Source organism: Lagenorhynchus albirostris, chromosome 21 (genome assembly GCF_949774975.1).
Source record: "Lagenorhynchus albirostris chromosome 21, mLagAlb1.1, whole genome shotgun sequence".
NCBI classification, from domain to species: domain Eukaryota; kingdom Metazoa; phylum Chordata; class Mammalia; order Artiodactyla; family Delphinidae; genus Lagenorhynchus; species Lagenorhynchus albirostris.
In genome coordinates this window covers 2,388,201-2,410,535 of record NC_083115.1, presented here as the reverse complement: position 1 = coordinate 2,410,535, position 22,335 = coordinate 2,388,201, and the positions used below count along the sequence as shown (strand labels likewise).

The 22,335-nt window shown below is 52.5% G+C and overlaps 1 protein-coding gene across 5 annotated transcripts in view; it reads left to right on the top strand.

Moving 5' to 3' along the window:
* Positions 1–8,117: 8,117 nt before the first annotated feature.
* Positions 8,118–22,335, top strand: part of IKBKB (inhibitor of nuclear factor kappa B kinase subunit beta) — a 62,021-nt gene continuing 47,803 nt past the window's right edge. For 3 of the 5 annotated variants that reach the window (XM_060136685.1, XM_060136683.1, XM_060136680.1), the window contains exons 1-4: positions 8,458–8,709; positions 8,834–8,956; positions 19,568–19,662; positions 21,022–21,139. In XM_060136685.1, the coding sequence (XP_059992668.1) occupies positions 8,852–8,956; positions 19,568–19,662; positions 21,022–21,139 (318 nt within the window). In that variant the 5' untranslated portion in view covers positions 8,458–8,709; positions 8,834–8,851. Of the gene's footprint in view, positions 8,247–8,457; positions 8,710–8,833; positions 8,957–19,567; positions 19,663–21,021; positions 21,140–22,335 lie in introns of those variants that run through there. The other 2 variants (XM_060136682.1, XM_060136684.1) reach the window with 2 other exon arrangements.

Below are 22,335 nucleotides of genomic sequence, written 5' to 3'. Positions count from 1 at the left end.
AATATCCCCGGGACTTCCTTGGTGGTCCAGTGGTTAAGACTTTGCCTTCCAATGCAGGGGGTGAGGGTTTGATCTCTGGTCGGGGAGGTAAGATCCCACATACCTCGCAGCTAAAACACTAAAACATAAAAAAAAAACAGAAGCAGTATTGTAACAAATTCAATAAAGACTTTAAAAATGGTCCCCATCAAAAAAATTTAAAGAAAAAGACAGTATCCCCTCTTCCCCCTACAAAGGACATGAAAGAAATACTGATGTGTTGGCTCTTGGGGGACAGACTGGGAATTAAGACCTGGAGAGAGAATTTTTTTACTTTTAATTTTGTTGGTTACTGCTTGAATTTTTCTTTCCCTCTGGTAAAAGATGTTCAAGACGTGATTTTACTTCCTTTTCTTTTTCCAGTTAAAATTCAAACGCCCCTGCAAAAGGTCCCACTCACAGAAAAGGGCATGAAGCTGGAGGCAGAGGCCCAGGGGAGAGAGGAGCTGGGTAGGATGTCTTCAGACAGAGAGAGGCCCCAGCCCGAGGCAGGAAGTGGGTGGGGAGATGGAGATCCGCTTTACCTATTGGGAGATCTGGCCCCCCTCCCCGCACCCGAGTCCCCCGCAGTCTCCTGCAGAAAGGAGAAGTTGGGACGGGGCAGTCAGGTGGGACACCCTTGACCAGGGGAAGTGCTGACAGCAGCCTGGGCTTGGGGTGGATTGGAGTCTGACAGTTGAATTGCAACACAGTGCAGGCCTTTAATTAAAGTTCCCATCTCTGTGGCCCTGTGGCCTTCCGCCTCCTCCCTCTGGAGTGGCCGGCCTTTCCCTTTTCTCCCTGTTCCTCATTCCTGGCTTTGTGGTGAGCCTTTCTTCCCCACATGGCTGGCTCAGCCGGGTCTGGAGCCGCTGACCCGGGCCCTTCCCAGAGCATACACTTGGTCATCTCCAGCTTCTGACTTCTCAGCAGAAGAAATCCAGCCCAACCCAGCAGGCTGGCCACACCTTAACAGTCCTCGAGAAGGGGTAGCTGCAACGAAGTTACGTGAACATGGGCCAAACTGAGTAACTGCAGTGACTGCATCAGTGCTGGCCGGGGGCTGGGCCTGGAGCGGGGGAGGGGTGGGCGGCAAGGGGCCCCACGGGAGGCAAACTGTAGGGTGATGGAGATGTTCTACGGGGTGATTCTCATGAGAGTTATTGGGCTACACGCAGTTGTAAAATAACCCCTTAAATTGTACACTTAAAATTGGTACATTTTATAGTATGTAAATAGTATCTCTGTAAACCTAATTTTTTTTAATGACCAAAAGGAAGTAGAAAGATTATCTATGTGTTTAAGTGATCTGACATCCTCTGGTAATAAAATGAATAGGGTCTACAATTTTTTCTCCTAAGAACCATCCCTCCGGGTCCTGCCATTTTTTGCCCACTTCACAGACCCACCCTCCAGATCAGTGTGAATTGATCCACCCACCAGATCAGTGTGAATTGATCCAGACTGGCAGGTAGCAGTAGCAGAGAGGGGAAAATTTTTATTATTTAGGACCCAAAACGGTCTGTCGGTGTTTCTGTCTCCTAAGGGGAGGCAGGATTCCTATCGAATCACTGCAGTTAGGGAACTTAGAGAGTAGTGGCTCTGCAGGGACAGAGAAAGAAATTAGAGTGTAGACGTCCCCTCGTTCAGCCCAGGATTTTTGTCATGAAGGGGAGGCCTCCAGGGGGTGACGGAGCGTCTGGAGGAGGTGATGGCAGCCTGAGGGCAGCAGCTGGAGAGAGGGTGGGCCCGGAAAGGACAGGCTTGAGGCCTCAGCCTAAAGGGTTGGGATCTGAATCTAGTTTAGAAGCTGTGCAGGCTGCCTGAGGGCCCCTGGCCATGCTCTGTTGGGGACCTAACTGAGGACGGGGCTGTGGCCGAGAAGAGTGCGCTGCTCTGCCTGAGATGGCAGAGGGATCTGGTTCTTTGTCCACGAGCAGGAGGCCTGGAGCTGGGCGGCCAGGCAGGTGGGAGGTGGAGATGGGGGAAGCTGGGCCAGGTGGTGGGAATGGAAACTGCTCAAGAGAAGCTGTCCATTCTTACTTCAAATCGCCTGTGGTGCTGGGATGTAAATGTCTCCATCTCTGCAAACCTTTGGCAAAGTCTATAAATACGAGTCGAGCTGAAGGGCTGTCTTCCAGGTCTGGGCAGAGAACTGGATCCACAAACCCAGGGGGGCAAAAGGATTTAATTTAAATCCTGATGGGGTTTCCTAGGTGGCGCAGTGGTTAAGAACCCGCCTGCCAATGCAGGGGACACGGGTTTGAGCCCTGGTCCGGGAAGATCCCACATGCCGCGGAGCAACTAAGCCCGTGTGCCACAACTACTGAGCCCGCGTGCCACAACTACTGAAGCCCGCGCGCCTAGAGCCCATGCTCCGCAAAAAGAGAAGCCCACGCGCTGCATCGAAGAGTAGCCCCTGCTCGCGGCAACAGGAGAAAGCCGCACGCAGCAACAAAGACACAACGCAGGCAAAAATAAATAAATACACAATTCTGTTAAAACAAAAACTGAAGTCTTTTTTAAAAAATTAGTGCTAATGGCTCTTAAGGACTAGAAGAGAGTGTGGTGACAAAATCGCTGGCTGTGGTGGAGAGGAAGACCGATTTAGAAAGGACAGTCAAGAGTTCAGCAAAAGCAGGAGCTCAGAATCAGAGGGGGCTGCGAAGCATACTATCTTTTAACACCACCACCTCTTACATCAAATTCCTGCAGAGACGTGAAAGGTGAATGGACACAGGGCCTTTCACCGTTAAGTGGGGGCCGGCTGGAGCCCATTTCACTTGAATCACAAAGGACGAGGATCTCAGCTGAATTCTGGATTATTGCATTTAAAAACTAACAGTATTAGGACTTCCCTGGTGGCGCAGTGGTTAAGAATCCGCCTGCCAACGCAGGGGACACGGGTTCGAGCCCTGGTCCGGGAAGATCCCATATGCCACGGAGCAACTAAGCTCGTGCGCCACAGCTACTGAGCCCGCACACCCTAGAGCCCATGCTCCGCAACAAAAGAAGCCACCACAATGAGAAGCCCACGCACCTCAATGAAGAGTAGAGACTCCACTTGCCACAACTAGAGAAAGCCCGTGCGCAGCAATGAAGACCCAACGCAGCCGAAAAAGAAAGACAAAAAAACAAAAAAAAGTATTAATAACTACTATTCAAACAGGTTTTAATAAGCACCAAGCTCTGTACTAGGCACTTTATAGATCTTATCTCACTTAAACCATATAACCATGAGGAGTAGGTTTTATTAGCCTCCAATTTATTTTTTTAAAATTTTATTGAAGTATAAGTTGATTTACAATGTTGTGTTAATTTCTGCTATATAACAAAGTGACTCAGTTATACATATATATTCTTTTTCATATTCTTTTCCATTATGGTTTATCACAGGATATTAGTTTCCTGTGCTATACAGTAGGACCTTGTTGTTTATCCATTCTCTATATAATAGTTTGCATCCCAAACTCCTACTCCATCCCTCCTCAAACCCCCTCCCCCTTGGCAACCACAAGTCTGTTCTCTATGTCTGTGAGTCTGTTTCTGTTTCATAGATAAGTCAATTTGTGTCATATTTTAGATTCCACATATAAGTGATATCATATGGTATTTGTCTTTCTCTGACTTGGTTCACACAGTATGATAATCTCTAGGTCCATCCATGTTGCTGCAAATGGCATTATTTCATTCTTCTTAATGGCTGAGTAATATTCCATTGTATATATGTACCACATCTTCTTTATCCATTCATCTGTCAGTAGACATTTAGTTTGTTTCTATGTCCTGGCTATTGTGAACAGTGCTGCTATGAACATAGGGATGCATGTATCTTTTCGAATTATGGTTTTCTCCAAATGTATGCCCAGGAGTGGGATTGCAGGATCATATGGTAACTCTATTTTTAGTTTTTTAGGGAACCTCCATACTGCTCTCCATAGTGGCTGTATCAATTTACATTCCCACCAACAGTCTAAGAGGGTTCCCTTTTCTCCACATCCTCTCGAGCATTTATTATTTGTAGACTTTTTAATGATTATTAGCCCCCAATTTAGAGATGAGAAAACTAAGGCTCAGTGAGGACCAGTGAACTGCCTGTTCACAAAGCCAAGAAAACGCAGAGCCAGGATTAGAACCACATCTCTCAGACTCCAGAGACCACTTATAACCAAATGCTAAAGGGTGCAGTATCACCAAGTCTTTGCCTTGGCCAATTCACCCATTCATTCAGTAAACTCTTACTGAGCACCTGTGATGTTCCAAGCACTAGGAATGCAGCAGGGAATAAAATCTCTGCTCCCATGGAGCACAGGTAAGAGCTCAGAACTAAGGTGAGCTAAGAAACATCCTAAGGTATGAGCACACACAGCCAGCTCACATCCATGGTTTCCCCACCACCACAGCCAAGGGATGGGCAGCTGTGCTTTATCAGCTCCTTCCTCTTTATTTCGAATTTACTGGAATAAAAACATGTGCATGTACAAATGAAGGGAGCTTACAAGCTGATTTCCTCCCCCAGCTATCTTCCCTCTCAGGAGGGGGACTCAGGGCCCCAAATCCCCAGCTTTCCGTGTTTCACCCAGGTTTGAGGCATGATGGCCAGACTGGCCCAGGTCTCATTCATAGAAGTTAGTTACATTTTCTTCCCTTCCTCACTGCAGCCGGCTCTGCCCTGAGCCACGTAGGGTCTGGGCTGAAGTTCATTCTCAGCATCTCCACCAGCCCATTCCCACCTCCCATCATCTCCCCTAGAAGAAAGGTGGATTTCTTTATGTCCTCCAACTGAACGAGTTTTCCAACTTTTGCGACAAAAGATTTTTTGTTTGTTGAAGGAGCAGGTCCTGACTTGCAGAGCTCTCTCCCTGCAGGGCTGAGATAAAACAAACTCGGAAGGATAGTGAAAGAGTTGCTGAAATCACTGAACCAGAGCTGACTCTGGGGCTGGGGGCCTGGGGAAATCCTCCCTCTGCCAAGTGGTCTGTTTTATTGCTTTCCTATCTTTCAAGCTGGCTTCTCTTACTATGACTCAGCTCCCAGATTGCTCAGAAAACAACCCTTTTCTCACTCAAAGGAGCTCAGAGCTGTTTTGTTCTCAAAGATCGGGCAAGAGGATAGTTATTTTTGACTTACCCTGTGAAGAAGACTTTTATTTTAAAATAACCCCATTGGAAACATTATCCTTATCACCAACAGCATACCGCCTCTAGAGCAGAACAAATTAGCACAGGACTTTGTATTGCCTGGTCCCCATCTCTCATCACTTGGGGACCCTCAGTGAGTCATACGCCTCCAGTAAGATTCTAGGTGCCCCTAATGAGAGTTGGATACCCTAGACCAGCGGTACCCAGGGCTGTGCGGGGCACTCATGCTGCTCAGTGTCTCTGGATTACCCTAAATAGCACATTCAGCCTCAAAACAGGAAGGAAAAGGAAGACTTTTCTGCTGCATCTGAAAATATTTTTTGTAAAAAATGCTCAGTCATCTCTAGAACAGGATAAAGACCAGACGTAGGCAATGGACACGTCTTATCTGGAGGGAAAAAGGGACTTAACATGATAAACATCTCAGGACATGATAAAACCCAGAGATTCCTTCCTGGGCCAAAATTAATTTTTTTTAAAAAAATCCAGTAATATGTGACTTATCAGAAAGATTTATATTCAGTTGAAAACCAAGCTATTTTTAGCTGAGCAAATGAGAATTCTTTGGCATATCTCTGGATGCCTCACTAAGTTTCTCAGGGACAGTGGTTTTCAGTGGTGACAGGATTAAAAAGAAACCTTTTGTGATGTCATACAGGAAACACACTGTAGAGAGGGGCCAGCGCCTGTAGAACTCGGTAAAATTTTATTTATGAAAATAAATTTATTTTAAAAATTGATGTATTAAAGAGACTCTTAGGACTTCCCTGGTGGCACAGTGGTTAAGAATCCGCCTGCCAATACAGGGTACACGGGTTTGAGCCCTGGTCTGGGAAGATCCCACATGCCGCGGAGCAACTAAGCCCATGCGCCACAACTACTGAGCCTGTGCTCTAGAGCCCGTGAGCCACAACTACTGAAGCCCGCGTGCCTAGAGCCCATGATCCACAACAAGAAGAGCCATTGCAATGAGAAGCCCGCGCACCACAACAAAGAGTAGCCCCCGCTCACCGCAACTAGAGAAAGCCCGCGTGCAGCAACGAAGACCCAACGCAGCCAAAAATTAAAAAAAAAAAAAAAAAGAGAGACACTTACACTGCACTTAGAATATGTCAGGCACTATTCTAAGTGTTTTACAACTGTTTACTCATGTTCTTTTCTCTTCCTGCTTTGAGGCCCAGCGTGCTGTTTAGCAGAAACAATAGGATAAGTGGAGAAACTCTGAGCATCCTGGCGTGGCTAGGGCAGCCCTGGGCACACCGACCCGTCTGCTTGGGTTGACAGCAGACGTCTGTTCCTAAGAGTAAACTTCAGCCTCAGGTTCTGTCCAGGCAGGAGTGTCCTCTGTGTCAGGCACAGCTCTTACCATCTTATCACCTGTCCTTCACAACACCCCCGCCTTCCCAGCCCTACTGTCTCTGACTTGTGTGCCCTCTTACCTCCTGCTGCTTTTAGGCTGAACCAGATGAAACTGCTAATCTTTGTTGCTGATGTTTCAACTGATTTTGTTTTATTTAAAAAAATGATAATTTCATGCAATTCACCCTTATGTTGCCTACCTTTTTAAAAAAATTGAGGTATAGTTGATTTACAATATAATTAGTTTCAAGTGTACAACATAGTGATTCAAATTTTTTTATAAAATATACTCCATTTATAGTTATTAGAAAATATTGGCTCTATTCCCTGTGCTGTACAATGTATCCTTGTAGCTTATTTATTTAATACGTTGTAGTTTGTACCTCTTAATTCCCTACCCTTATCGTGCCCCTCCCCCTTTCCATCTCTGCACTGGTAACCCCTAGTTTGTTCTCTATATCTGTGAGTCTGCTTCTTTTTGTTATATTCACTAGTTTGTTGTATTTTTTACATTCCACATATAAGTGATACCACACAGTGTTTGTCTTTCCCTGTCTGACTTATTTCACTTAGCATAATACCCTCCAAGTCCATCCATTAATACTGCCTACATTTTAAAGAAGAGAAATGGCTGCTTAGAATGGTCTAAGTATCAATAACTTGCCCTAAATTCTCAGAGGTTCTCAACAGCAATACCCGGATTCAAAATCCAGTTTGCTCCCTTCTGAACTTACTAGCATGCTACTTTTAAGAGTGTGCACCCAAGAACCAGCTGCTGCGGTTTAAACATCAGATCATCATCCTCTTATAAGGCTGTGACTTTGGGATAAAGATTTTTCGCTCTGTGCGTCAGTTTTCTCATCTGTAAAATGGGGATAATAATAATGCAGTACTGTCCAATTTGTAGGACGGTCTTGACAATTGGATGGGGAAATCCAAGTACGGAATTTAGACAGTGCCAGGCACTCAGTAAGCACTCTATAAAGTGAGCTATTATCTTCAGGTTGCCCTTAATACTTTTTTTCCTGCTTGAGTAAATATACCAACACACACAGGCCTCTCCTTTGTCTGCTAACATGAGGCCCTCGAACTGAGACAGTCAATAGTAAAAACCTAATTATGATGCCAGGTAGGTAGGTGATGACCGAATAACAGCAGCTCTTCTCACAATTTCCAGACGTCATGGGGCTGAACCTGCAGTTCTGTGTTACGCTACTGGATCCTTTCCCTTGTTCTTTATTTTTTTAAGGAGGAAACGGGGGCTGTCACTCCTCCTAGGGACGACAGGTGTGACTTATCATTCTCGATACGAGCCAAGGAGCCTCCAGACTGGGCAGGGAGCGCAGCCCGAGAACAGGAGGCCCACGGCAATTCCTGTAAACCGTCCCTAAACCAGTCCTAGCAGGGGCCGGGAAATTCCCCCAGTTCAAAGTCTAGGAAGCGTGTCAGGCTGACCCCGGCGGTGCCAGGTGAGGAAATCCCCATGTTCCCTGTCCCAGAAGTCGCCCAGGTCTAAGTCGCTAAATCTGAAGAGGACTCTGGCGTTTCTTAGGGCTGGTCACCAGGCGGAGCAGGGCGGGGCCTGGGCCGCGCAGTCCCTTTAAGGCCGCAGCCCACGTGCTCCGTGACGTCATAGTAGGAAGTGTTTTAGGAAGTGGCGCTCTGCTGGCGGGTTTGAGATTCCCGCACTTTAATGTCGTCTGGGTGGCGCCCGCGCCCCGCCGCCAGGTGAGTCCCTCGGGCGGGCGCCCCCGGTGTCACCTGCCCGGCGGGCTTGCACCCCTCCTCTCCGAGGCTCGCGGAGACGCCCGTGACGGGTTCTGAGTCAGGGGTTCCTGGGCGGGGGGAGCTGGGAGGCCCCGGAGCCCGGCCCCGGCGGGGTGGTGCCGGGTGGTGGCCGCGAGGCGGGGGCCTGGGACGGGGCGGTGATTCGTCCGCGCCGCGGTGACGCAGGGACCGCGGGGAGTTGGGAGGGGAGGCTCCCCGGCCAGCGGTCAGGGCGCCCGGGCGGGGTCCCAGCTGCGGGACCCCTTGCAGGTCCTGGGCAGTGGGGCGCCCTGTCCTTTGAGGGACTCTCCTCCCTGCTGCTTCCGTACAGCTTGGGGAGGGGGCGGTCGGTGGAGGGGCTGCGAAAGGCCGGAGTTGGCTACCAAAACCAAAACCAAACCAAACAACCTGGTTTATGTACGAGGTGAAAACCACTTCCGATTTTTCTCCTTTCACATGGAAGGGCTGTAGTATCTCTTGTCCATCTCCTTGTGTTCCATTCTTGCTTAACTTTCGCTTTTTGTCCCCCACCGCCAAATTGCTTACAGAGTTAGCAGGACATCAGTATGAGCTGGTCACCTTCCCTGCCAACCCAGACATGCGGGGCCTGGGAAATGAAAGAACGGCTTGGGACAGGGGGATTTGGGAACGTCATCCGATGGCACAATCAGGTAGGCCCGGTGCCGCTGGGAAGAGCTGGGGGCGGCGGGGTTGGGGGCAGGCTCCCCCCTCACTGCCTCTGCCTACCCTGGGCTCCCTGGGTGAACGGGGCTCACCTTGGCCATGGGCTTCTTGGGAGAGAGTGAGAGAGGGGGCCTCAGGGCCCCTAAGCTGACTCTAGGTTAGTGGTCTCCAAGCTTTAATGACTGTGTCACCTAAATAAATAGTAAAAAAAAAAAAAAAAAAGTTTAAGCTTTCAGCTTCAGTTATATATATTGAAAATTACATATCTATGCTAACCTTAGACTAACACCTACTAATACATTGTGTAGTAATATATTACATGTTATGAAACATGCAAAAATAGAAGAATCTAAAGTGTGAAAATAATAAAATATTTTCAAATGTTTGAAAAGAATTTAAAAAATATTTAAAGTACTTACCAATTATGATGTCTTCCCAGTATTGTTTGCAATACTTCACAGCACGAATCATACAGAGACACACGAAAGTGAGAATTATCGGTAAGGATGGTGGGTGAACATCCGTATTTCAAATAATTTTTATAGTTTTGAATTCTTTGGACCGATTTGTTTATAGCTCTGCTAGATCCTGATTTTTTTTTTTTTTTTTTTTTTTTTTTTTTTTTTGCGGTACGCGGGCCTCTCACTGTTGTGGCCTCTCCCGTTGCGGAGCACAGGCTCCGGACGCGCAGGCCCAGTGGCCATGGCTCACGGGCCCAGCCGCTCCGCGGCATGTGGGATCTTCCCGGACCAGGGCACGAACCTGTGTCCCCTGCATCGGCAGGCGGACTCTCAACCACTGCGCCACCAGGGAAGCCCTGATTGTTTTGTTTTAAACATCTTTATTGGACTATGATTGCTTCACAATTGTGTGTTAGTTTCTGCTGTATAACAAAGTGATCCTCATTGTTTTTATTCCTTATGTGTCTGACGTGAGTTTCTCACCCCACAAGCGTTAGGTCTTCCATATTACTGTTTGTTTGTACTGGTGTTACATGCACTGAAATTCTCCACAGCAGTGTCTTTAAGCCATTCGTCCATTTTATGAGAGTTATTTTGTTAAAATGGGATAATACCATCCATAATTCTACCAAAGTGGGGCACACGGAACCTGCAGCACGTCCTCCATCCCCTGCCTGTGGAATGCCCATTTTCCTTGGGATCCCTCGAGTGTCAGAAGCGGCACGTGTCCTGACAGATGATCTGAGGACGGTGCTGTACGGTTAATATCAGGAAAGCTTCATTTCGTGTTTATTTTTTGGATTCCAGTCTTGGGAAACCCCTACATATACCCAATTTGGAGACCACTGCTTGAGGGAGCCCCCTCTCACCAAATAGATAATACTAGTTTCTTGACCCAAAATGCAGACACGCCAGAGCCCCTGAGGGAAGAAGGCTCCTGCTTTTTAATCAAGGGCCGCAAGCATCTTTTTGGACTCAAGAGGTGGAAAATTTTGTACCGCTTCCCAGGAGCCTGGCTGCAGCCAGCAGGGAGGGTCATCCAGGCCCCCGGCCAGCCATGGCAGAGGGCCATCTCAGACAGCCACCCTCCTGTATCAACTGGAAGGCCCTGCCCTGAACCCTGTCAGCTCTGAGTGGATGAAGCGGCCCCTGGAGGAATGTGAGAGCCAGAGCTGGAGGGCAGAGGACAGTCCTGCAGCTGGTAATTCTCACACTCACCCAGGAGACGCCAATTCCAGCCAACCCTGATGCTGGGACGGGGTTGGGGGAGGGGTGTAGGGGGTGCAGCCAGGGGCCTGGCATCAGGACAGGAGAGTCAGATCCTTCCACAGCCCCACGCAGACCTGGGCCGGGCTGCTTCCAGACAGGCCAGGGCTTCTGGAGTCTTGACTGTAGCAAGTGTCCCGCTGCAGCTGAACTGGAGACGTCTTGGTTTCCTGCAGGAGGAGTTCTATCAGGATGTGCTGAGTGTCTGCCACGTCTCACCCCAAGTGGCCTCCATCTGCTCTCTGGGCTTGGAATATGCTTGTCAGTTGGAGTTTGTTTCTGGCTTTATAGCTGCGAGCCCAAGAGTGTGTGTGTGTGTGTGTGTGTATGTGTATGGACTTGTTCTCTAGAATTACTGCTTTCCAGTTTCTTCTCCTGTTCAGAAACCTTAATTTTTAAAAAGCCAAAGGCCGAGCTCTCGTTCTCCCGTTTGCGGCCCCTCCACTCCCTGCCTCTCCCCCGTCGGCTCCCAGCTGAGCCCTGTGTGGGACGAGCCCCTCTCTCCTGGACGTCTCTGTGTGCATTCTGCCCCTGCCGCCAGGACCCCGTGTAGACCACCTCCCACAGAGCCGGCAGGCAGGACCCCTCGTCCCATGGGAGCTGTTTCTCACTGAACCCTTCACCCTCGCTCGTTCGGGCAGCCTCGCGCACTGCATGGTTTTCTGCCTAGGGGTGTTCCCATCAGCCTGGGCTCTGCCTGGCTTTGGGCTTCTTTCACTCCCCCCCCACCAGAGACTCTCTTCGTGTTACACGTGTGTTAGGTGCACAGGGTCATTCACTCTTGGTTTCTGGAGAAGGGAAAGAGCCATTCATCAAGTGTTATAAATGTAAGCTCCCAGCTGTGATCATTGCGACCCAGGAGAGGGGCCCGGTGCAGTGAGACCTTATACCGGAGGCCGGGGTCCGTCAGGGGGTCTGGAAGGCTGCCCCAAGGAAGCAGCACTGGACAGGAGCCCTGAGGGTTGGTGGAAGCTAGCCGGGCAGAGAAGGCGGGAGGAGGATTCCAGGCCCAGGGCGCGGCCTGTTCAGAGCCCCTGCTGGGGGGTTGGGAGGGGTAGGTCATGGCAGGTGGATGTGAGCGGAAGGGCTGAGAGGGGAAGGGCTGCTTCAGGGAGCCCCGCTTGGGCTGCAGGAACACATGGCGGGGCCCAGGCAGTGCTGGGCTGGGAGGTCAGCTCTCCGAAAAAACTCCCCTACTCCTGCAGCGTGAAGGCTCCCACCGCGGCTTGTTTCTTGCCGCTGGCGGTTTAACCTCCTTTCTCACCGAATTCCTGAGTATTAGCAGTCAGCTCTCGAGATCCGGTACTGGGCCCCCACTGGCACTGCCCCGTCTGTTGGGGAGACCAGTTAAGTAAGAGGTTTCCGGAGCAGTCCGGGTGTGAGATTGGACTGGGCTGATGGTGGTGGACGTGGGGGGAAGTGGGCAGATTTAAGAGCTTTTCAGGGTGACATTGGCAGGACACAGGGGTGGAGTGGACAGTGAGGGGCTGGGGGAGAGGTGTCCAGCGTTCCCAGGTGTGTCGTGAGCACTGGCCCGGGGCCTGGCTCCGTCCAGGAAGCACTCCAGGTCCTCCTGGCGTCCCCCCTTGGGGAAATCCCTGGGCTGCTCTGGGTGCTTAGGGGAGGGTCTTTAATCGGTGTTCAGAATCAACACGAGCGTGTTCTCGGGGTGGGGGGACACCTCTGCTTTCAGAACCTCTGGAAGAGAGCAGCTGGGATAGGGTGGTGGTTACTTACCTCCCGTCGGGCACAGTAACTGCTTATATTCGACATGACAGCCATGTACGTTTTCCTCATACGCCATGTACCTTGTCTACAAGAGAGAGTATTCGTCCTTCATCACAGGAGAAGCATAAAGGAGCCTAAGCACTGGTGTCCTCAGTCAGATGAGTCAGACTAATGATCAGACCCATCATTTTTTTTTCAGTATTTTTAAAATTAATTAATTTATTTATTTTAATTTTTGGCTGCGTTGGGTCTTCGTTGCTGCGTGCGGGCTTTCTCTAGTTGTGGTGAGCAGCGGCTACTCTTCGTTGCCGTGCGCGGGCTTCTCATTGTGGTGGCTTCTCTTGTTGTGGAGCACGGGCTCTAGGCACGCGGGCTTCAGTAGTTGTGGCTCGCGGGCTCTAGAGCGCAGGCTCAGTAGTTGTGGCGCACGGGTTTAGTTGCTCCGCGGCATGTGGGATCTTCCCGGGCCAGGGCTTGAACCCGTGTCCCCTGCACTGGCAGGTGGATTCTTCACCACTGCGCCGTGAGGGAAGTCCAGACCCATCACTTATTGAGAACGTCCTGTATGCCACCATGGGCGAGGTGTTTTTACATGCGTTATCTCCAGTCTGCTCAACCACCCTAAATGGAAGTACTGTTGTCTTTACTCCCATTTTATAACTGAGGAAACTGAAGCATAGAGAAGTCAACCCCTTACTCAGAGAGGCTAAGCTAGTAAGTAAAGGAGCAGGAATCTTCTGAACCTACATCTGTTTGAATCCCAGCCTCATGCCTCCTCCACTGGCTTGTGGCTTCTCCAAGGTGGGGATCCAAGGTCAGGGACGCCCCGGAACAGGCTCAGTTGAAGCACTAAAGGAAAAACACCCCTTTGGATGACAAAATATATAAGTCTTCCTTGCTAAACAGAGAAGCCTAAAGTGAATATTTCCCACGGAGGAAGGGCAGTGCAACAAATGACCCTACCTGTCTCCGTGAGTTTTTTGGTTCTCTTACCAAGCATGGGCCTTGACAATCCTTGCTGTGTGGATACTCCCTTAAATCTTCAGCCCAAGGGTCAGTACTTTCTGGATGGGCTGATATGTTCAATAAGGTGTTTGTCAAACACAAAGGAAGAAGAAGAAGAGGCGGGGACCTCAGTGACCTCAGCTGCAGCCCCCTTCGGAGCGAGGGGGAGAAAACTCAGGACTCGCAGTCGCACAGCCTGGGCTCAAGTCCTGGCTCTGGTGTCAGCAGCTTCAGGGCTCTGGGCCACAGCCTCCCACACGGATTTGAAAGAAGCTGAGATATTGATCCCCTCTGCTCTCAGCTTGTCTGGGCCAGATGTGGCGCTGCTACGCCCTGGAAGCCTCTGGACACGTCCCAGGGTACCTCACAGATACCACATACTTACTCTGTGCGCTGTGATGGGAAAGGCTGGGAGTTGCTGCCCTGGTCCCTGAGGACACACCGGTCATCCCTCTAGAAGTGGCGCTGGCTCTACTTGTCCCCTCACTGGACGACACTAAGCTCACTTTAGCCTGTCTGTGTGTCTTCAGGTCTTAAAGACTTTGAGCACGGGCCTGAGGCCGTCAGGGGTCCGTCAGGGAAACAAGGAGGTGGCCCTGACATACTGTGCTCTGGTCGAGGGGATAAAGTGGATCCTCAGGAACACACCGAGTGAGTGTAATGTGAGCACCAGGTCGTGAGGAAGTAATCACGGCTCCTGTTTGTCGGGAGTGTCATTGCCAGTTGTGCTGGGTGCTTTACCCACACTGTCGCGTCGATGCCCGGAGGTGGCCGGAGGCTTCTCAAAGCAGGGTTTCACGGGAGGTGGACTGCAGGCGGTGGGACGGGGAGAGCGTCGCCTGCACGGGGCTAGGAAGGGAACGGTGCTGCGGGAATGTGCGCCAGGCCCTCAAGGATCAGATGCTCTGTCTCATTTAACTGACAGCACCGGCAGGGGTAGGGTCGCCTCCACCTTGTGGATAAAGACCTAGAGGCCTAATGGGCTCAAGGTCGCACATGCACCAGGCGGAGTACAGGGATCATGATCTGACCTGCTTCACCCCTGAGCCCATGTGGGTGGGTTTGGAGGCCGACGTGCCCGTTAGGTGTTTACCCCGAAGGGAGTTGGGTGGAGTCAGCCGTCTCGTCGTAGACTGGTCACTGGGGTTGAATCAGGGGTGAAGCGGCCAGACCTCGGCCTTCTGACTCTCAGGCCTGGGTTCTGTCCCTAGATCTCTCTGGGCCCAGCTTCGCACCTCCTTCCTGAAACACTCATCTTGGAGGGAGGACCTGAGAAGGAACAAGGAAGGTATTTCTAATCCCCCTCTTGGACCACAGAGGCCTGTTGGGTGGTTGCCGTGGTAACAGGAGTCAGCGTTCTGACCTGAGGGTGTGGAGGGACCTCTCGGCTTCCCGTGCATGTCGCCTTGTCGTTAGAAGAGCACCATCTGATGGTCTCAGAAGTCTGAGGATGCATGCCCCCCCGCCGCCCTCACTTCAGAGTATACCCACGTTTATACACGAGGTTCGTGTTTTCCTGTGCAAAAGGCAGAGGCACAGACACTCAGAGGACCTTCATCATCAACTGCCTTTGATGTAGGTACCACTGTGGGCCCCTTTCTCCATTTTCTCAAAATACACATCACTTCTGAATTTTGCCCCAACTTACTAGGCGTCGGATACTGCGATGGTTTGGGCCGAGTCTGGGTTTCCAGAGAACTGAGCTGAGAGTGGGAGGTTCCGAGCCAAGTGGAGACAGTCATCCATGCCCTCGAGTGTCATTGCTGCTGGGGAACCAAGCCCCCCCCACAACCCGACTTTCAAAAACATCTTCGTAGTCTGTTTACGATGAATTGAATTTCGCTTTCCAGAGCCAGTATGTTTTTAGCAATGGAAGGTCCTTCTCTTTGGGTTTCTGTTTCAAATGAAACATAACTCATGGAAAAACGGGAATGTTTCAGAGTACTTCCTAGAGGGCCACCGGGTAAGAAAAGTTGTGTCTGTGTCTGCATGGGACACTCAGGCCTAGGAAGTCAGGATTTCCCCTGCCGCCGTAGGACGAAGCTGAGCTGTCCAGAGTCAGTGTTGGTGTCTGTGCCCACTTAGTCTGTGATGTGTTCCGTGTTCATATCGTTAAGTTCGCTCTTTAGGTTTCGTTTGGCAGTTGAGACCAATGTTGCATCAGTCTTCAATATCAGAATCCATTTGTGGATTCTGGGATGGGCCAGGTGATGGCTGTGTGTTAGCTCCGGTGTTTGTGTTGGGCAAAAGACTACAGTTATCTACAGTCACCCAGCATATACAGGTAGAGTCTATAAAATATTTTCTAAGTCACTTAATAAGTCTACCCTTTGGGTTTGATTTACCTGTTATCTTTATGAAGGAAGCATACTGTTTATGCTTGGGAGAATAACAATGCCTCCCAAAATGTCTGCGTCCTAACCCCTTGAGCCTGTGACTACGTTAGGTTATGTGGCAGAGGGAATCAAGGTTGCTAATCAGCTGACTTAAATGGGAAGATTATCCTGGGTGATCTTGGTGGACCCACTGTAACCACAAGGGTCATTAAAAGTGGAAGAGGGAGGCCGGAGAGTCAGTGTCAGAGTGATGCAACCACAAAGACTCAGCTGGTCACTGATGGCTTTGAGCTGCAGGAAGGGGCCATGAGCCAAGGGATGAATGCATCCTCTAGAAGCTGGGGCAGGCAGGGATGTGCGTTCTCTGGAAAGGGACACGGCCTGCCCACATCTTGATTTTAGTCCAGCGAGGCGCTTGCCAGACTTCTGACCTCCAGAGCTATCAGGAAATAAATTTGTTTTAAGCCAGTAAGCTGGTGGCAGTTTGTTGTAGCAGCAATAGAAAAGGAATACACTGTTCTGTGTATTGAAGTTAAAGGAGGTGCAGAGTTTTAAACTCTCAGAGACATCCTGAGGTAACACACCATGCGTGGCAGTATCTTCTTCGAAACTGTTGCATAAGGCACTGTCCATCACAACATCACACGCTTGAGTGGATGCTCCCAGTGGCGTCACCTCCTTTTACAGCCTGGCCGTCAGTCTTCTCTCACTGGTAGATCTCGGCATCCCAGCCCGGGTTCCTGTGCGATCCCGCCCACCTGGAAACAAGCATCTAGACGCATATCAGAGCGGCTGTTGCTGAAGTTACCAGAGAACTGGGCGAAAACGTTCTAGTCTGAACGCTTAGTGGGAAGTGAAACTCGAAAGCAGATTCAAATCAGTTCGAGGGCAGAGGAATCGGGAAGTTCACGCTGTAGAGGATGGAACGTTTTGTGAGATGTAACTCAAGCCTGTTTGTACATCGATTAAAGAAATAGTGGTCTCTTGACACACACCGTAACTCTTGACAAGTATTAGCTGAACGTCCGCCCAAGTTCACTCGTCCAGCTGTAGTGATGGGTTCAAGAGCAACAGGACTGACAGTTTTTGAAAGAGGTCAGCTCTTCTTCAATAGGGCTTCTGAACCCAGGCCAGAGATCAGGATTCTAAGAGCAAAGTGAGTGAACGATGTGGCACAGCCTGGCCATCAGTGCCTGCCTGGCACCAGGGAGTGTTGGCACAGAGGCAGGCATGGACCACTGCAGGGTGAGCCTGGGGAACACTGTGCTGGGTGAGAGGCCATCACAAAAGGCCACATCTTGTATGATCCCACTTAGATGAAATGTCCAGACAGCTAAATCTGTAGAGACAGAGTGCAGACGGGTGGTTGCCTGGCGCTGGAGGGGGTTGGGGAGAAACGGGAAGTGATGGCTGATGGGTGTGGGGTTTCTTTGGGGGATGATGAGCGTGTTCTAAAACCGACTGTGGCTTTGGCCACGTTACTCTGAATGTGCCCCAACCATTAACGTGTATGCTTTATTTATTTTTGGCTGTGCTTGGTCTTCGTTGCTGTGCGCGGGCTTTCTCTAGTTGCGGTGAGCGGGGGCTACTCTTTGTTGCGGTGCGCGGGTTTCTCACTGTGGTGGCTTCTCTTGTTGCGGAGCACGGGCTCTAGGCGCATGGACTTCAGTAGTTGTGGCACGTGGGTTCAGTAGTTGTGGCTCGCGGGCTCTAGAGCGCAGGCTCAGTAGTTGTCGCGCACGGGCTTGGTTGTTCAGTGGCATGTGGGATCTTCCCGGACCAGGGCTGGAACCCGTGTCCCCTGCATTGGCAGGCGGATTCTTAACCACTGTGCCACCAGGGAAGTGAGTCTCCACATGTGTGCTTTAAACAGATGAATTGAATGATATGTGAATTATAGCTCAGTAGAGCTGTTGAAAAAAAATAAGCATGTGAGGTGACTGCACGACAGAGGCTTACCCACAGCCACGTGGGGGTTTGATAAAAGCCACTTACTTCTGAGAGTGCCCTGGAGGTGTGGCAAGTACCTGATTCAGGCCTTGGAGCCTTCACGGTCAAAAAATGCCTCCGCCTTCTTCCCGAAGCTTTTGTTCTTGAATGTCGGTTTTAGGGACGGGTCTGTTGACCAGCGAGTCAGGGGTCTTAGTGGACACCGTCTGTCTCCGTCCGGGACTCCCATTTTCCTTTTCCTCCCGGGTGGGTCCTTGTTCACGGGGATAGTGGCTAGTTTGGTGGATGTGTGACCGCGATGCACTTCCACTGCCCTCGGGAAGCATGTGTTCCTGGGGACCTTGCCACGTCCTCAACATGCCTCTGTTAAGTCCCGTCTGTACCGAATGAACTCCTGCACTTACAGAGCTTATGATTCCTTACGGTATGCCTGTTCATAAACAGAGACAATGGTCCGACAGGGCCTGTGGGACACCCATCCTTCAGTTGGGCACCAGTCGGATTTTGGTACCGTTCTGAAGCCTTTTCTTGCTGGATTTACACTCCGCCCGTCCCACCAGCTGGGGCTTGTCCCAGGGCTCATGGCACGTGGGCTGTTGGGGGAAGGGGTCTCGCCGCAGGTGTGTAGGGTTCGCGGGGTAGGGGTGGAGGTCGGCTTGCTCGCTCATGGCAGGGCCAGCACCCAGGCTGCTGCCACAGAGCCATGGCCAGGGCAGCTGCTGACCCTTGGCCGTCCTGGGGGCCCCATGAACCAGGAGGTGGCGGCCGAGCGCTGTCCTTGGTTCTGTCTAGACACCTAGGGGAAGGGAAGAGTTTATTCTCGGGGCCCAGGCAGTCACTCATTCACGAGAATTGTAGTGATTGCCTTCGTTCACGGAGCCTCCGTGTGCCAGGTACTGCATTAGGGGTTAAATGCACGAGGAGGGATGGGCCCATAGTTTAACGGAGAAAAGAGAAAATAACCCTGTGACCCTATGGAAAGTAAGTCTTTGGTAGGTAAGTACAATGAAGGAGTGGGGGGGTCAGTGCCTGGCATCTGCACGAGCCAGAGCAGAGACCTTAGAGCACAGGACTGGGCCGATGGTCTGACCTAGACTTGGCGTCAGACGCCTGGGGTGGAGTCGACGGTGGGTGATGGAAAGGCAGGTTAGAGCCCAGCCTGGAAGGGTTTTACATGCCTGGAGTGCCTGTGTGACATGGGTCTGCCCCCAAGAGTGTTACTGAACACCCCTAAGGGCTGGACACTGCTAGGGGCTCAGCTCCATGACAGCCCTGAAAGGTGGGTGTCAGTGTTCCCATTTTACAGCTGAAGACACTGAGCCAGACCTCGTGGTCTGCCGAGGGTCACAGAGCTGGTACATGGCTGCATCGGGATTTGAATCAGCCTGTGTTCCATCTTCTATACCAGGCTTGCATTCTCTCTGGAGAGAGAAACCCCCCAGAGGGAGAAGCATGAAGACTGAAGCCAGGGCATTAACCGTTAGGTTGAAGTGCAGGGAAGTGCCCTTTGCATGGGTCGGAGGTCACGTCCAGCAGCCTTGGGGTCTGAGGAGTGAGGACCCTCTGGGGCAGGAGTGGCCGGCAGAGGTCTCGTGGAGGAGGTGGGGACGGAGCAAGGCCTCCGTGTGGACTTGGGATGGATAGAGATGAGGGGAGGGGGCAGGCTGGGAGCTGGGGCTGGTGGGGACCCACGTGACGGGCTGGAGGTGGCGGGGGGACATCTGTTCAAGTGGGCACCCATGCAGACCTCGGGAGCCTGGCGGGGATGGCGGTCCGTGCTCCAGGTCCTAGGGAGACAGCTTCGGATTTGACCCTCGGCTTTCTCTGATCCTCCCGTACGTGTCCTCTGCAGGAAACGGGCGAACAGATCGCTATCAAGCAGTGCCGGCAGGAGCTTAGTCCCCGGAACCGCGAGCGCTGGTGCCTGGAGATCCAGATCATGAGGAGGTGAGGGCCTGGTGCACGAGTGCGCCCGGGTGCGGGACCACAGGGCCGGGGGCCGCAGGGCCGGGGGCCTGGGACGTCGGAATGACTGGAGGGAGCTAGCAGGCCGAGCTTTGGGATGTGGAGCAGCAGCCCCAGTTCTGTCTGGGCAGGAGTCATAAATCCCAGTCTCTCAATAAGGACCCCAGCCCCACTGTCCAGAGGGGCGACTTCTGGAGGAGCGGCAGTTACAGCCATCACTTGGCCTTGCCAAGGGCTCTTGGGGGTTTTCTTTGTTATATTCAATTATTTAAAATAGCCATCGCAGTGAAGTTTCCTTTGTTGGCAAAAGTCCTTTTTTCTCCAGTGTTTCCAATTCCGAGCTGGTTTGTGAGTCTCCCGTGCCCTGAGCCTGTTGCTGCCGTCCGTTCCTCCAGGGTGCCCTCCCAGCCAGGAAGGCACGTGGGGAAGCTCACAGACCGACAGGTCCCAAACAGGGGCTCCTTGCTGGAGCTCAGGGAAAGGGGAGGCGTCCCCTTGTTTGCAGGTGCACGTGCGCGCACACCCCCCCCCCACACACACCCCACCCCACACACACACCACACACGCACACCCCACCCCCCACACACACCACACACACACGCACACACACACACACCCCACCCCACACACACACCACACACACACCCGCACACCCCCCCACACACACACCCCACCCCACCCACACACCACATACACACACACACCCCACACACACACACACACACCCCACCCCACACCCCCCCCCACACACACACACCCCCCCACACACACACACCCCACCTCACACACACACCACACACACACACACACACACACCCCATACACACACCACACACACACACACACCCCACCCCACACACACACCACACACACACACACACACACACACACCACACACACACCCCACCCCCCACACACACCACACACACACACACACACCCCACCCCACACACACACCACACACACACACCACACACACACCCCACCCCACACACACACCACACACACACACACACACACACACACACACACACACCACACCACACCACACCACACCACACCACACCACACACACCATCCCCGCCCAGTGGTGTGAGATCTGAAGTCCCCCTGCTTTCTCTGCCTCAGAGCAGTGCGGAGATACAGGGAGGACTTGCCAAGGGCACTCTGAAGAGAACGGAGCTCTGCACGGGGCGCCCAGAGCTGGGGCTACGGTGCTGACAGGAGCGCTGCCCGGGCCCTGGGCGAGTGGTGAGCCCCGCGTCTCCCCGCCCCGCCGCTCGCTCTCCAGGGCCCTCAGTGCCTGCAGGCAGCCCTCCCTCACTGGTTCCCTCCCCCCAGGCTGAACCACCCCAACGTGGTGGCCGCCCGGGACGTCCCCGAGGGCATGCAGAGCCTGGCTCCCAACGACCTGCCCCTGCTGGCCATGGAGTACTGCCAGGGAGGGGACCTGCGGAAGGTGAGGCTGCGGGGGCCGGGCAGGGCGCTCGGGAGCCTTGGGGCGGGGTCGCGGGGTTACGGGTGCACGGAGGGCAGGGAGGGGCTTGCCATGCACCCTGCGCAGCTGTCCCTGACGTGACGCGGAAGACCCACCAGGTCCGAGCGCAGGGAGAGGCCGGTCAGACTCCAGGACGGGTCTTCCTCCCTTGGCACACTGGGGCCACTTGAGCCCTTCGGTGTCGTCGTGGCCACTGGCCCGGATCAGAGGGCTTCTCCCAGATGTGGCCGCCCGGGGTCCTGGAGCGGGGCAGGAAGGGACTGGCTTGGGCCAGCTGGGCTGGGGACCCAGAGCCCCACTGACTCAGCTTCTGGGTCCCTCTCCCTTTCTTCCCGCCGCGTCCACCACGTCCCTTTGCCAGAACGCACGCTGCGGGGTGGGTGTCGGGGACCGCTGTGTGTCCCCCTCCCCAGCGATCTCCGGAACAGTGTCACGAGCCGCTCTTACACATGGCCTCATGTGATTCTCAGCAGCCCGTGACGTGGGTAAAATGGATGGGATCCCGTGTGAAGGGTGGGCCCCGCGGCCCCGAGGGCCCACGTGGGTGTCCGGGCCTCACACAGCTGCAGCAGCAGAGGCTGGGTCACGGCCGGTGGGTCCCAGCCGCAGGCCCCCCTCTGTCTGTGAAGGGAATAGCGCCCGGCGCACGAGGACCATGAGAGCTCTGGGCAGGAGCTGGTTTTGTATTGAAAAGAGGTTGCCTGTTCATCTCCACCCCCCTCACCTCGCACTCTGGACAAAGGTCTGCATTGTTCGGGGGCGCGGTCAGGATGGCCAGGCAGTTCTTCCATCCGTACTCAGCACTTTCTGGGACCCGGCATCGCGTGCTTTCCCAGCACTCTTCTGGCCCCTCCCACCTTCCCTCTCCAAAGGAGACTTTCCATGAGGGCTGGTGTGCCCGGGTGGCTCTCCCATCCTGGGAGATGGGCTCATCCTGGGGTTCAGGGCAGGATGTGAGCACAGTCATTGGCAACCCGCAGGCCAGGGACTGATAACTGATGACAAATGGGGAACTTGACAACGCTTCCATTTTCCCCTTTATCTTCCTAATCTTTGACAGCTGTCTGATTCCTAACTGCAGCTGTTTAGGGAGATAAAGCCGTGTCATTGTACTTGAGTGGACAGTCCTTAGAGGGCAGCGTGGGAGGGGTGGGTGG